This window comes from Pimephales promelas, chromosome 10 (genome assembly GCF_988280905.1).
Source record: "Pimephales promelas chromosome 10, fPimPro1.hap1.1, whole genome shotgun sequence".
In the NCBI taxonomy this organism is placed as follows: Eukaryota; Metazoa; Chordata; class Actinopteri; order Cypriniformes; family Leuciscidae; genus Pimephales; species Pimephales promelas.
Genome location: NC_142778.1, coordinates 24,319,736 through 24,334,707, shown reverse-complemented (window position 1 = coordinate 24,334,707; position 14,972 = coordinate 24,319,736). Strand labels below are relative to the sequence as shown.

The 14,972-nt window shown below is 36.9% G+C and overlaps 1 protein-coding gene across 3 annotated transcripts in view; it reads left to right on the top strand.

Moving 5' to 3' along the window:
* tspan9a (tetraspanin 9a) overlaps window positions 1-14,972 on the top strand; it is a 221,687-nt gene that overhangs the window by 186,159 nt on the left and 20,556 nt on the right. For all 3 annotated transcript variants that reach the window (XM_089116345.1, XM_039650475.2, XM_039650474.2), the window contains one exon: window positions 12,266-12,457. In XM_089116345.1, the coding sequence (XP_088972471.1) occupies window positions 12,266-12,457 (192 nt within the window). The remainder of the gene's footprint in view (window positions 1-12,265; window positions 12,458-14,972) is intronic.

Below are 14,972 nucleotides of genomic sequence, written 5' to 3'. Positions count from 1 at the left end.
ACAGATTGTATCAAAGCAGCTTCACAGTGATAACATGAAAATAATACAACACAGATCAATAAAACTGTTGAATATTGTCCCCAACTAAGCAAGCCAAAAGCCAAGGCAACAGGGCAACAACACTAACTGGTAATAGTAGTATAGTCTAGTGTAATTGCTTTTGTATGTAGTTGCATTTTTATTTCTAATGCAGTGGAGGGTTTTAGGTTTTTATATTGTTTATATTTTATTATTTTATAGTATATATTTTATATTTTTGTAGTCATAAAAAAATATGTTTTACATTTTGTTGCATCTTTTGTCAGGCAGTACTAGAGAGTTACTCCTCTGCCATTGTTGGTCCTCTGGGTCCAGTTCTGCTCATGTTCCTGGGCTCTTTACACCCATATCTGATGCTCTTCCGTCCTGGCTCTAACTGAACACCCCCTCTGATTTTTTTCCAGGCCTGTGTTTCTTCCTGTGATGAGAGTGCAGCCTTTTCAAGGCCGGACATGATAATGTTTTCTGTTTGTTTGCCCAGAGCAGCAACATCTGTTTGTCTTGGGGACTCTAAGCTTTATAACTCTTGCAGCATTTGGACTGTTGGGTTTTTGGCTCTATATTTTGATGGTGTGTTCGAAGCTTTTTAAAGTTTAGCACACATACAGACATGCAGTGCCAATATTTCTTTTATGAGACAGTGAGGGGATTAAAAGTATTCCTTGTTTATTGCGCCGTGTGTGTGAGTGTGTGTATATATATATATATATATATATATGTGTGTGTGTGTGTGTGTGTGTTTATATGTATATTACTTTAAATAAACACAAGCTTTCTTTTTTTAATCATCTTATCTATAGCTGGAACATCTGGAAGGATTGTTTTGATAGTCATGTGATGCACATTGCACACTACCGTTCTAAAGTGTTTGGTCGGTAAGATTTTTTTTTATTGATTTTATAATAACTACCTTATGCTTACCGAGACTGAATTTATTTGATTAAAAAAAAAGTATGTTTTCGAATATATTATTAAATATAATTTAATCCTGCGATTGCAAAAGCTTTATTTTAGCTGTCATGACTCTTTGACTCTGAAGTCTTTAATGCCGCATGATCCTTCGGAAATCATTCTCAAATGCTTATTTGGTGCATTTCTCATTAGTATCAATGTTGAAAACATTTTTGTTGTTAAATAATCTTACTGATCAAATCAAAAATAATCGTACTGACCTCATATTTTGAACAGTAGTCAATCGTCTCTAGAAATAACCGTTTAGAAATACATTTATTTATTTAAAGGGTTAGTTCACCCAAAAATGAAAATTAAGTCATTAATTACTCACCCCCATGCTGTACCAACCCCGTAAGACCTTCGTTCGTCTTCGGAACACAAATGAAGATATTTTTGATTAAATTTGAGAGCTGTATAACTACCACATTGGCTCCTAAGGGACTGCCTCTTGACGGCCCAAAAAGTCAATGAAGAAAATGTTTAAATATCCCAAGTGACTACCGTGGCTCAACTATATGTTTATCAAGCGACGCGAATACTTTTTGTGCGAAAAAACAAACAAAAATAACGAGTTTATTCGACTATTTCTTTTCTTCCTTGCAGGCCAGAACGAGACTTCCTTATAGATTTCCACGACGCATGCGCGAGAATTGCGATCTGAAGTAGTGTAAGCTGTGTAAGCAGATCGCAATTCTCGCGCATGCGTCGTGGAAATCTAAGGAATTCTCGTTCTGGCCTACAAGGAAGAAAAGAAAAAGTCGAATAAACTCGTTATTTTTGTTTGTTTTTTCGCACAAAAAGTATTCGCGTCGCTTGTTCAAGCATTGTTCGGTAGTCACTTGGGATATTTAAACATTTTCTTCATTGACTTTATGGGCCGTCAAGATGCAGTCCCTTAGGAGCCAATGTGGTAGTTATACAGCTCTCAAATTTAATCAAAAATATCTTCATTTGTGTTCCGAAGACGAACGAAGGTCTTACGGTGTTGGTACAGCATGGGGGTGAGTAATTAATGACTTAATTTTCATTTTTGGGTGAACTAACCCTTTAAGCTCAAACTTTTGAATGGTAGTGCATAGCAGAAAAAAATGATTTTGAGCTTCCATTGACGGTTAGTGGATCTGTATGTTTTCCTTCATCGCTCAGCTTCTACTTTTGTCTCCTCGATCCTAAATTCGATACATAATTAAAGAGCCTGTAGTCCTCAAAAGTATTTTGTTGAGCTCCCACAAATCTGTGGAGCAGAGCAACACAAATTAGCCAACGGTATCTAGTTGTCCCCCCTCCTGCTCCAATTCCAATTCCCTTTTCTTCTCACCCTCCACTATGAGAAAGTGAGTTGTGATGGCAGGTGTCAGTTGAGAGAGCTGGCTGCTGATTGGCAGGGATGTTCTGATTGATTTTTAGTCGTTGAGCCCATTTAATGTAAGATGTGAGATTCAAGATAAATGTGGAAAGCACCGAGCTGCTGCTTCAATGAAACTGGCGTCGCTACACTCTTTCTCATTAAGTATTCTGTTTGTGTCATAAAAAAACAAGTTTGTTTGTGAAAATCAAATCCATGTCATTGAGTACATAGACAAAAGCACTCAAACTGTTTTTTAATTTGTTCAAAATTGGCACACAGCAATTTTCTGTCTTTGTGACATGTAATTTTGACTCAGTCATCTTCCTGTATTAAACTTTAAACTGTAAGTATTCCTGTTCAATCTTCTGCAGCACATCTGTTGGCTTTTAAGGCTCACTACTGATTCTCTTCAGCGGTTTATTTTCCCCACAGTGCCGCTGCATTATTCACCGTCAAGCTTCTCTTTGAGACACTGTGATGGAATACCCGACTCTCTTCTTCACGGTGGGGGGGGGGGGGGGGGGGGGGCAAACTTTGCTTTGTGGAAGCAGCGGGGGGTTTAGTCGAAAGCAAAGACAATGTGAATTTGTCATGACTGTTTACAGCTGTTTTTATTTATTTTATTAGTTTACTACAACCACTCATGTAAGGAGCCAAGAGAGGCAGATCAAGTTGTCTAGGCTGGAAAGCGGAGAACAGTCACAGTTTTCATCATGACTGAGACAACAGGATGTTATGGTGCTCATTAATTCTCCAATAATTGCCCAAAGAAGCTTCAGGCAACCCTCTGAAGAGCAGCAATTTGGAGCCATCAGTCTTGGCTTTCTTATCTGTAGGTTCGAGCTTGTTCAGTCCATTATATTTATAGAGTTTCAAGTTCTGATTGACCTCCTGAGAATTTCACCTCTGGGAACCTTCTCGAAAACTCTTAATTTAGAGCATAGCAGATTCTGACACATTCAGATATAGTTTAACATTTTATTTACATTTATGATTATACATTTGGCAGACACTTTTATCTAAAGAGACAATAAATTGAAGGTATTAGTTCATGCATTCCCAGGAAATCGAACACATGACCTTGGTGTTGCTATATGCTCTACTGCATGTGTGTGTAAAACAATCTGGAAAACACTTCCAAACACTCAAAATAATAAGCTAATGCAATGAGCTTTGTCAACTTAATTTGTCAACAAATTTAGTTGTGTGCAAACATTTTATCATCTTATAATTATCAGCTGTTCATATTGTTTAATTGTAATTCTCTACTAAATTAAATATTATTTCTTGTATGCTACACAATATTATCAGTAGACAAATTTTAGTAAAAACATTTTTTTTTTTAAACCATGGTAGAACAAGCAGAAATATCGCTTCATTATTCATATAATGTCATATTTTATTATTTAAACTGTACATTTTTGGAAAACGCTCAATTTCCTTGTATAAAAACCTTTCATCATTTTAATTAAGCTCATTGAACATTTTTATTTTCTACCCCTCTGTATGACTGTTTAGAGATCTGTGGGAAGCTTTGCTATTATAGAAGATAAATGGAAGAAAGTTGTTTATATCTCATCCTCTCAAGCTCAATGTGTTTTGTCTATCTTCTCAGATGTGAGATTTGATTATTTAGACTTGGCTTGTTATTAGTATCCATTCATGACGTTCTCAGAGATGGATGGCAGTGGCTTAACAAATGAAAGGAAGAGATTGATCGCTCTCTTAGGACAGTTTCATCACATCATGTGCTCCATCTGATCTGCTCAAGGTATCAAAGACATGTTTGAATGTCTCAAATATCTTAAATTGATATCATATCAAGTTAGTTCAACATCCCAGTTATCTCCGAGACATTACAGGACTTGGTTCTTTCTGTACAGACAGTATACTTAGACCCATTAATGTGATTTAAAGGTATATTACCTGATGCAAGGGACTCTGCAGTCTATTCCAGCAATAAAGGCCCTGCGGTCATTTGAGGAGGATGGGGCCGCTCAGTAATGGGGTATCATTTCCCTCCTGGTCCTGAGTGCATACCAGCATTTATGTCTTCATTACAATAGACTGTTTTATTTTAGTGTAAAATCAATGACAGCTAACTGGCTTCTTAAAGATTGTTCCGCAACCCCTGGGGCGTTGAAACTCTCTTGGTTTTTCTAAACCTCTCTCTATTTCGCCCTCTTATGAAGAAGGTAATTAATGCACCACATCTGAGAAAATAAACTCCATTCGTTTAAAGCGATAGAATGCCAATCATGTGTCGTGAGATTTTTCATTTTCTGTACTTACCAACTTTATAAGTGTTGGTTTCTCTAATCTTCGTCAGTGTGCCATCCATGGACTCTATCTTAAACCATTTTTTAAAGCCACCAGCTACTTGAAAATGTTCCGGTTTCAATACAAGTTAAGCTCTATCAAAAGCTGCTGTGACTAATGTCAGTTGACTTGTCCTGCGGTGTGATATGCTCCTATTTTAAACTTTGCTAATTACTTTATTATCATCTTATTTTTTTTTTTTTATCATTTTGTTATTACTCATGCAGCCTTTATGACCTCATATTTAAAAAAAAAATCAGCTGTCGTACCACAGGACCATTTAAAAAGAACTTAAAGAAAAAAGATCATGGAAAATGTCAGACATTCAAAGAAGTTTTAACGTGTTGATTGTAGAGATGGATGGATGGATGGATGGATGGATGGATGGATGGATGGATGGATGGATGGATAGCTAGATGGATAGCTAGATGGATAGCTAGATAGATAGCTAGATAGATAGATAGCTAGATAGATAGATAGATAGATAGATAGATAGATAGATAGATAGATAGATAGATAGATAGATAGATAGATAGATAGATAGATAGATAGATAGATAGAGTAGATAGATAGATAGATAGATAGATAGATAGATAGATAGATAGATAGATAGATAGATAGATAGATATTTAACTGTTTAATTAAATTGTAATAATTTGACTGCAACATATTCTATATTCATTAATGTATTAATGTCCTTTAAAAACACACATGCACGCCACTTTGAGTTACTCAGGGCTTCTGTGTCTAACATTGTGAAGACGAGTGGGTCGAGTGATATAACCTCTCATTAACGTTGGTTTGCTGGACACACACTTTCCCCCCTTCTGAGGCAGAGCATGAAAAGGTTAATCGCTCTCTCTCAGTGAACATAGGCGACTCACGTTCTGCAGGCCTCGTGAGTCACGTCCATCACTGGACTGCAATAAGATTGAAGTTGCATGACTGCGTGAGCGAGCAGGTTTCTGCTGCAGTTGATAAGTGGTCAAAGTGATGGATAAGGTCTTGCTCAGCTCCTCAGCTTTCCTGAAGAACTCGTTCCAAAGTTTCAATTACACTGACCTTGAGTTTAAGCCGCGTGCCTCTTTGCAAACCCGATTTATCCAGTCGAACTGAGTCGTCTCTTAAAGCTCCAACCCTCATTATCTTTGACATAAAAGTTCTTGGACAAGACGCTGCCCTCCTAAACAGACTTTCAGAACAATCTACTGTACCTCACCTTTTTAAAATGCCACACTCTGTGTTCTCTCCATCCTGTGAGAAATGTAACGTGAAAGGCAGTGTGTTTAACCATCCAGTGTTTATTCCTCAGGGGCTCTGCTTAAGACACAGCAAGTTGGATACGGCATTGTGAGACAGGCTTCCCGTGATAAATGTCCTTTCCGAGACACTTTGTTTACTTTGCAGTCTGCAGACTGCCATGTTGCCTTTCAACTCCAGCAGGAGCTTAGCGTTAAGAGTTGTGTCGCTGTAAATATAGCAGTGCTTTTAAAACAAACACTCGCCATATAGAGCGCCTAAACGTGCACATCCACTCGAACCTTGAAGCACATTGATATACTTAGGCACATTTTGCATGTTGCTTCTAATCCAGTGAAGCGCGTCTGTTGAAAATTTTGCATTGACAGTGAGATGCAAGGCTTCTCCCACACATATTCAGAAGTCTAAGATGCAGTGAAATACCAGCGCTAAGGCAGTGTTGAAGCGGTGTCTGAGGCTCCAGCTTTAGCGTGAATTGTGACTGACGCCTCCATCTCCAATACAGCAATCACTCATTCTTATGGAAATTCTAAGATTTAGTTTCCTCATGAATATTTATCATATAGAACATACTACAAGGGGCATATAATGCACATATGGGGTACAACGGGGCAAAAGGCACACCTTAAGATAATTTAGATTTTCACTACTCCTAGTGTATGGTTGCAGAAAAAAAATATCCATGTGTTTATTGAACATTGATGAAGCAAGATATTTTGAGTAAAAATATATTATTAAAGTGGCTTGTTTAAAAATCGTATAAATGTATAAAGCTGGCAGGGTGGTCCTTTTGCCCCACACATGGGGTAAAAGGCACTAAATAGTAATTTAGCTAAATAATGTTTTTAGTTAATAATTGTTCAAAATAATCCCTTTAGCTAAGTTTGTACTGTGTTCAGCTTATTTTGATAAATATAAGAATTCATTTTTATTCAATAAATATGCTATCATTGAAATTTTATTTTTTTTAAATAAAAATAGAGAAAAAAAGATTCTAAAAGCATTGGATGAAATCCCATAATAATTTAACATAGATTTACAGTAGTAACAAATAATATGACATTTTATTATAGGATTAAGCATATTTTTAAATATGATGGTTTCATTATAAATGTGACAATTATCAATTATCTAAAGTGGGCACTGAACTTAATATATGATACTTACCATTTGAATCTAACGTCATGTCAACAAATGGAAAATCTGCCAGCTATTTGTCATTAGCGTGCCTTTTACCCCAAGTACCACTTTTTTTAATGATCCCCTTATTGAAAAACTGTTTCTTTGATTACCTTGAACAAAACTCAAAATCATTAACAAGACCAAGATTAACAAGCTTGTCTCAAAATATAGTCATTTTCCTTTGCTACATAAATCTGCAACATTTTTAAAAACATTAAATATTAGATCATAATATTAGCACAGAATCAACTTTGATTGCTTTCGCGATCAGCCAAATTTCCACATGCAAAAAGCATCTCAAAACCACATCAAAAGCAGTTGTTAAGAAAAGGGCGGAGCTGAATCATTGTGCCATCTAGTGATTTAAAAGAGAAAAAAGTCAAATGCGCCTTTTACATGTGTAATACAAATAATGTAATTTTGAGCAGTTTAACTGTCCACACTAAAGGGGCTGCTAGGTAAATAACTGAAGCTGTTTTATGCAGATTAAGATGTTAAAGGGTCACTCCACCTCTGGAAAGATGAATGTTTATTTAAAATGGGTAATTTATGTAGAAGAAATATGAAATCATTTTTGAATTTGGAGCTTTCTAGACTGAGAAAAGCCAGAAAATGTATTTTTGGCTTATGTGGATGAAAGACAACAACTCCCAGAATGCACTTGCTTCGCTGCCCTAGGAGGCCACGCCTACCGGTAACTGCGCAGTAGGTAAACAACAAGTCTATGCTACTAGTGAGTCTCTGTGATGAGTCTGCCCAAAAATGTATGTCCGGGATTGGGCTTTTGCGTTCTACAGTCGCCATTCATTATGTTTACTGTGGCGAGCAGGACGGATGAGGGCCGTGTGGAGAACGACGCGAGGCCGGTGGCTTGATTACCGATGAGCGGCACCTGTGAGACACAAGTTACCGGTCTCGTTGCTCTCACGGAGGAGCGGGACTTTGTTAAAACGCACATCAACCGATCACTTGTTTAGCGTTCAAACATTACATTCAGATTCACAAATCAGAATGAATTCAGTTAGATTGAAACAAAAGCTGGAGATGTAAACAATGAATGGCGACCGCAGAAAGCAAAAGCTGAATCCCGGACATTGACGACCAGACATGTCCGGGAAAAAGAGGACAGTAACCCCTAAATTTACTACTTAGCTTTCTCCACAGAACAAGAGCCTGCTAGCTTACCTTCCAAAAAAAGATGGCTGACACTATGTGTAATCCCAATCCTCCATAATGCATCTGTCTGCGTATTCAGTACCTTCGTCCATTTTCAAATCGTTTCTGCCGGTGAAATCAGACGAACTGGCACCGATCTGTAATTGGTCTGTTAGTGCATTAGGCCCAACCCCCTTTGGGCGTGTTTGAAAGGGTGGGATCTAGTGCTTAAAATGACAATTTTTGCGTCATTGTAGGAGGAAGCGAAAAAGGTAAATAGCAGATTTTTCTCGTCTCAGGGGAAAATGAGAGAGTGTTGAACGACCATTCAATAGTTAACTGGGTTTCTAACAATGGAAAGCTTAATGCAAATGGGTGGAGTGACCCTTTAAGAGACTCTACATTTTCACGTGATCATGAATTTTACTCTAAACATAGTAGCCCAAGAGTCTGTGTTGGAAATATTTCTGTCAACAGTTCAACAGAAACCAATTTCCCCATTGGTAAATGGTTTCCTCGTGATTTTGAATTGGTAAAATGCAGTTGTAGATGTTCTCTCCCTGTTATTCTTTTGTTTTCTCTGCTACCAGCCGCATCAGCAGCAGTGCTTAATGCACACGACTTTCCACTTTTTTTCTAAGCAAGACATTTGACATCTTTAAAAATATGTTGTCATTGATTTTCTGACGACTTCCTCTGTGTTTTTTTTTTTTAAAGAGAACCTAAAAATGCTACAAACAGCCAATATAATATTCTTGAAGTGCTGAGCTCAGTTGTGTGTTAAATTATTTAGTCAGTCCAGTGAGCTGGTCCAAAACAAGACAGAACTGAAGCAAGATGACTGAATCTTCCAGTCTCTCTTTCTCTCATCCTTGTTTTTCATCTGAGTCTCATTTGAGAAGAACAAAGCCTCTATTTATGTGTTGAGGCACACACTGCTAATGCACCATTATGAGGCACTCACATCCTTTTCCTGGGCTTTTAGGACTTTTCCGTATCGCTGAGGACACTTTTTACTGTCTTTCTCTACACGCTACACCTCGACCCCTGTCTTTTTTCCCCCCTCTAATGTGTTCTCTCACATCCTGCCCCTGCGTTTCACCTCTGATTCTTCCTCGATTTTTTGATGTGATGGTACAGGCTCCCGTTTCAATCACAGGAGCGGTTTTACAAATAAGGTAAATGAGTTGAAATTGCCTGAAGGATGGTCGTAGGGGCCGGTAGGCAGCATGGTCGATGTTTCCATGCGTGCTCTGACTCCATAAGCGTTTGAAGATGTTTTAAGCAGTGCTGATGGTGTAGGAACATGCCAATGTTAATGACCTTCAGTCACTCTTACACATAGAAATCCTACATGATGGGTGGACACAAAATGGCTTAGTGATTTGAAAAATGGTGTTGTTAAATTTAGATTAGTGTGTTAGCTTAAAGGAGTAGTTCACTTTTACAATAAAACTTTTGCTGATAATTTACTCAGCCCCATATCCAAGATGTCACACACATCTTTCTTTCTTCATTCGAAAAGAAATTAAGGTTTTTGATTAAAACATTCCAGGATTTTCTCCATATAATGGACTTAAAGGGTTAGTTCACCCAAAAATGAAAATTCTGTCAGTATTTACTCACCCTCATGTTGTTCCAAACCTCTATGTGTTTATTTGTTCTGCTGAACACAAATGAAGATATTTGGAAGAATGTTTTAATCAAATAGATCTCATTGCCCATTGACTACCATAATAAGAAAAAATACATAAAAATACACACAATTTTCACATGCAAATGAGCTTTGTGGTATATTGTTGCAACATAATGTATCAAGTGAAATTGAATATTTAATGTAGGGGGAATAAAGGGGTGAAATGTAGGACAGTGTTTTATCCAATTACTGGATTGTGAAAAATGTTCTCTTTATTATATTTTATGTTTATATAAATATATTAAAAATATTTTTAATTAGGTTTTCCCCTGTATTTGCAATGTTACAAAAAAAAAAATCAAGTTTGTTTGCTTTTTTTGTTTGTTTTTTACTTTATATTCAAAGAATCATGGACAAAAAGAAAGAAAAAAGCTGTGGTTTCCAAACAATATAAAGTAGAACAACTGTTTTTAACATATTTAATAAATAGGTAGTAAATTGTTTCATGAGCAACAAATCAAACATATTAAAATTAGGGCTGTTAAACGATTAATCGTGATTAATTGCATACAAAATAAAAGTGATTAATCGCATACAAAATAAATACACACACATGCATGTATATTTAAGAAAAAAATATTATTTATATATAATATAAATGATATATAAATCTATATACATGAAAATATTTCTTAAATATATACAAGCATGTGTGTGTATTTATATATATATATATATATATATATATATATATAAATTAATTAACACAGTGCGCCCACATATATTATGTAAACACAAACTTTTATTTTGGATGCGATTAATTGCGATGAATCGTTTGACAGCCCAATTAAAATAGAAAATAGCTATTTTAAATTGTAATAATATTTCACAATATTACTGTAATTTTTGTTCAAATAAATACAGCCTTGGTGAACATAAAATAAGTATTTTTTTAAAAAGTACAAAATCTTATCGACCCCAAACTTTTAACTACAGTAGGCCTAGTATGTAATAATAATAATAATAATAATAATAATAATAATAAAAAATTATTAATAAGGTAAATAGAATCATTCTCAAAGGGCTGTTCTGATACAATCACACCATATATCTTGATTCTTTGCATTGATGGCTTTCCACATTTGTTAATACATATGTGTGGTAGTGTGGTCTGAACATTGAAACTTACAACACAGATTTGCTCCCACTTTCACCCAATTAAGAAATCGTGATCCATCACATAGTATGAATTCAACAAATGTACCATGATCTGTTTTGATATTCCTCACAATCTCACTTTCAATAGCATCAAAATAAAAAAGTAATCTACTTTAAGGTTTATATAGGCTGCATCCACTCCCCACACAGGGCATTAAAAATGGCCCTCACCCTCAGGCTAGAGTGCTCCCTCACCAAACAGAGCATCAGCACCCACTTTTAACCTGCCAAGTGTGAGATTCACACAGGCTCCGTCTCTCACAGAGTTCTTTATCTCGCCCGTGTTGGGAAAGGTTCTCGGCAGAAGAGCGTGCAGATAATTTCAACCACCATGACTGATGGAATTTGTTTTATTCAGTCTCTTACCCAAATCCTTTTGCTGCTTCAATCTCAAAGTCAATGTCAGGCAGTTGACTTGAAATTGAAAGGCAGTTGACATTTTATGCTTGAAATTGAATGAGAGCGTATACAAAAGCAAATAATTATGTACTTCATTTAAAAAAAAAAAAGGATAAAACTGTCAGGTTTGCTTTTATCTCCATTGTGCCAGTTGTCGAACATGCTAACACTTCAGCCACAAATGATTTCACACTTGGAGGACAATCTTGATGCTTTTTGATTTGCCGTGTGGCGCCCGTCAATTTATCAGTGCAGGGTGCGATTCCTTATTCACGAGGAGATTGCTTTGGATATTCCAATAACAGTGAAGGAAATGTCAAGTCGTACCGTCCTGCCCTCATCACAGATTGATGTGGAAAACAGCCTCTCCTCTCAGCTTTGTCAATCAGAAACCCCTGTGAATACTACAGATACGCCAAAGCAGTCACGCAGCTGGACTCTTGTCTAAACACAAATGTCAGTGGACAGTCTGGGTTTCATCAATGACAGTTTGGTCATCAAGGGACAAAGTTCGCATGGTGTGTCCGCCCCCTAGTGGAACCGATCGGCATGGAAAATTGTACCAAATACACTGTATTATTCAGCTGATTATTTTTTTTTTCCATTGGACCTCTGTTAACTTCGACAAAGCTACGTTTCAGTTAATTTTTGTTTGTGGTGTGTAATGAATGTTGTTTTTCAGAACGACAGCTTTCTGGCTGAATCGATGTTCCTGAATGCATCAATATCTCATAATCTGTTGTTTCCTTCTGCAGTTGTGTGGCTGTGGGCTGCTGGGAGTTGGAATCTGGCTGTCTGTGTCTCAAGGCAGCTTCGCCACATTCTCCCCCTCCTTCCCTTCCCTCTCTGCTGCCAACATGGTCATCGCCATAGGCGCCATCGTCATGGTGACGGGCTTCCTCGGATGTCTGGGCGCCATCAAGGAAAACAAGTGCCTGCTTCTGAGCGTGAGTTATGCCACACCTACACACTTTTACATTCCCGAAGTGTAAAAAACACTCTACCAGACCTGTTGCACGTAGAAAAAGTATAATGTGTTCGTCTTAGGGATTCTCTCAATGCATTAAAAATAGTATACTTTATAATCAATTGCATGCTCTTCTGAATAATTTTAACTACAAGTAATAATGTTTCATAGTTATGTGTTAGTGTGCAATGCATAATAAATTGCATTAAAGCACATTAAGTAGATGTGAGGTATGAATAAAATTAAATGAATATAATATTTTTTTGCAAAATACACACTAATATGTATATTTGACTGTTTTCTCAGTCTATTTACAATGAATGTGCTAGTTTCATGTCTCTTGTATTGGTCTGCAGTCTCTTTCTTCTCACATAAAACAATCATTTCAGCCAAATTAACATTTCATGTCCCTTTATTTATTTATTCAGCGAGCAGCCGTGTAAAAAGCGGGATATTGTACAGCCGGATAGTCATTATCCCAAAATAAGCCATGTCAGGATGTGAAGTGGTCCATATTATGCCTTATGAATACTTTTTATAATGTATTACATACAGGCTTAAAGTAAACTGTTACCAGAGAGGTTTGTTAATTATCTGCATTTCCAAATAAGTCTCCTCATCGCACTCAAGGCTTTCAGTTCAGAACAAGAGTTAAACCACATGCCTCTCTATTTTCCCCCTCTGTCTTTGTTCTTTCTTTTTTTTACTTTACTCTCTCATTCTCACTTTCTCTCTTCCCAACACCACCAATCATTCTGCTAATGGACACAGTCTAATTGAATAAGGTTGTCACTCGCCATCCATTTCTGTAATTTATAGGAATGAAAAATGTATCCGTCACAATGTCATTTTGTTTTGTTTTGGGACATTGAATACTGTGTTATCTGCTTGTGGACTTCCACAAATGATTTAAAATCAATTTGTTCATGATTTTATTTACTGTAATTAAAGGCACAATATGTAAGATTTAAATACATAAAACATTCCACTAGCACAGTGTTATACAGTTTGTTCACTTGTGTACTTTCGTTATACCAAATGTTTCCAAAAATGTTTAAATCCACACAGTAGTCATGGACCACAATTATGCATTAGCGTTATAGAAGGTTCTGTCGCCAAAGATATCTCCAAGAAACGTAAACGTGTGGGTGAAACAAATGACCCCAGACAAGTTTTGGACAAGAGGCGAAATAAAACGAGGATCAATTTCAGGGTCTGTTTGTTAAGTGTGAACAAGTTTATGGCAGTGCAATTGACCTATGGCTAAGCCACGCCCCCAAACGCGATGAGCCAATCACAGTGCGCAGCTAACCCAATACACTCGGATGTTCTCTGCTTCCACGTCCATTGAAATGTATTGCCAGTTAGTCAGTGCAATTTTCATTCGTTTTTTCTTGTCATTTTAAGTTTAAAATGTTCACACTCTGTGCATGGGGTACATGCAACTCAGACACTAGATTCCCGAGAGTCTGGGCGACGGTGTGTATTTTTTTACCCTTTCCCAAGCCACATCTCAACCGAGATAAGGGTCTGCTCTGGATTAAGTTATGTGATTAAGTTATGCGGTAGACGACAACACCAACTAAACGTAGATAAATTAAACAAGGATGTCTACATCTTTTCCAGGTTAAGTCAACAACGTATTTGAACGTTATCTTTCAAATCTAACGTAACGTTAAGGCTAACGTCAGTCTTACATTAGAAAACCTTAACGTTAGCTTCTAGCTGCGGTGTACATAATGTCACTTAGCTTCATTAACGTATCTGTAAATAACCGAGATAACAAATGTTAACAATGTTGTGCTGAATGATTCATGTAAATACTGTAGCACCAAACGGTGATGGCAACGATCATCACGTTTATCACGTTTAAACTGTGACCTGTACATTTTTGACTAGAGCTGAAGCTTTTCATTGACCTTCTCAACAATAAAATTAATAATATAACCCTCCAATGCATAGTTAAAGGGATACTTCACTTTTTTTGGAAATAGGCTCATTTTACAACTCCCCCAGAGTTAAACAGTTGAGTTTCACCGTTTTCAAATGCATAGAGCCGATTTTCTTATATTTGGAAGAATATCAGTAACCAGACAGTTTCTGGTCTCATTGAAAAAATATATATGGAAGTCAATGAGACCAGAAACTGTCTGGTTACTGATATTCTTCTAAATATCAGAAAATCGGCTGAATGGATTCGAAAATGGTAAAACTCAACTGTTTATCTCTGGGGGAGTTGTAAAATGAGCCTATTTCCAAAAAAAGTGGAGTATCCCTTTAAGGCCCTTTAGGTGACTTCGAGATGATATATAATCTTTCTGTCTCCAAAAATCACCAATTGCCTACTGTGAAATGTCTCCTATGTGACAGCTGCCATATAGCGCCTGTTCCCGAATGTTGACTGTTTGTCCGAGTGAGTGGAGGGGGCGTGGCTTAGCCATAGGTCAATTAAATACAGCACTATAAATGCAAGTTCGTTCAAATCTACTTTTCGG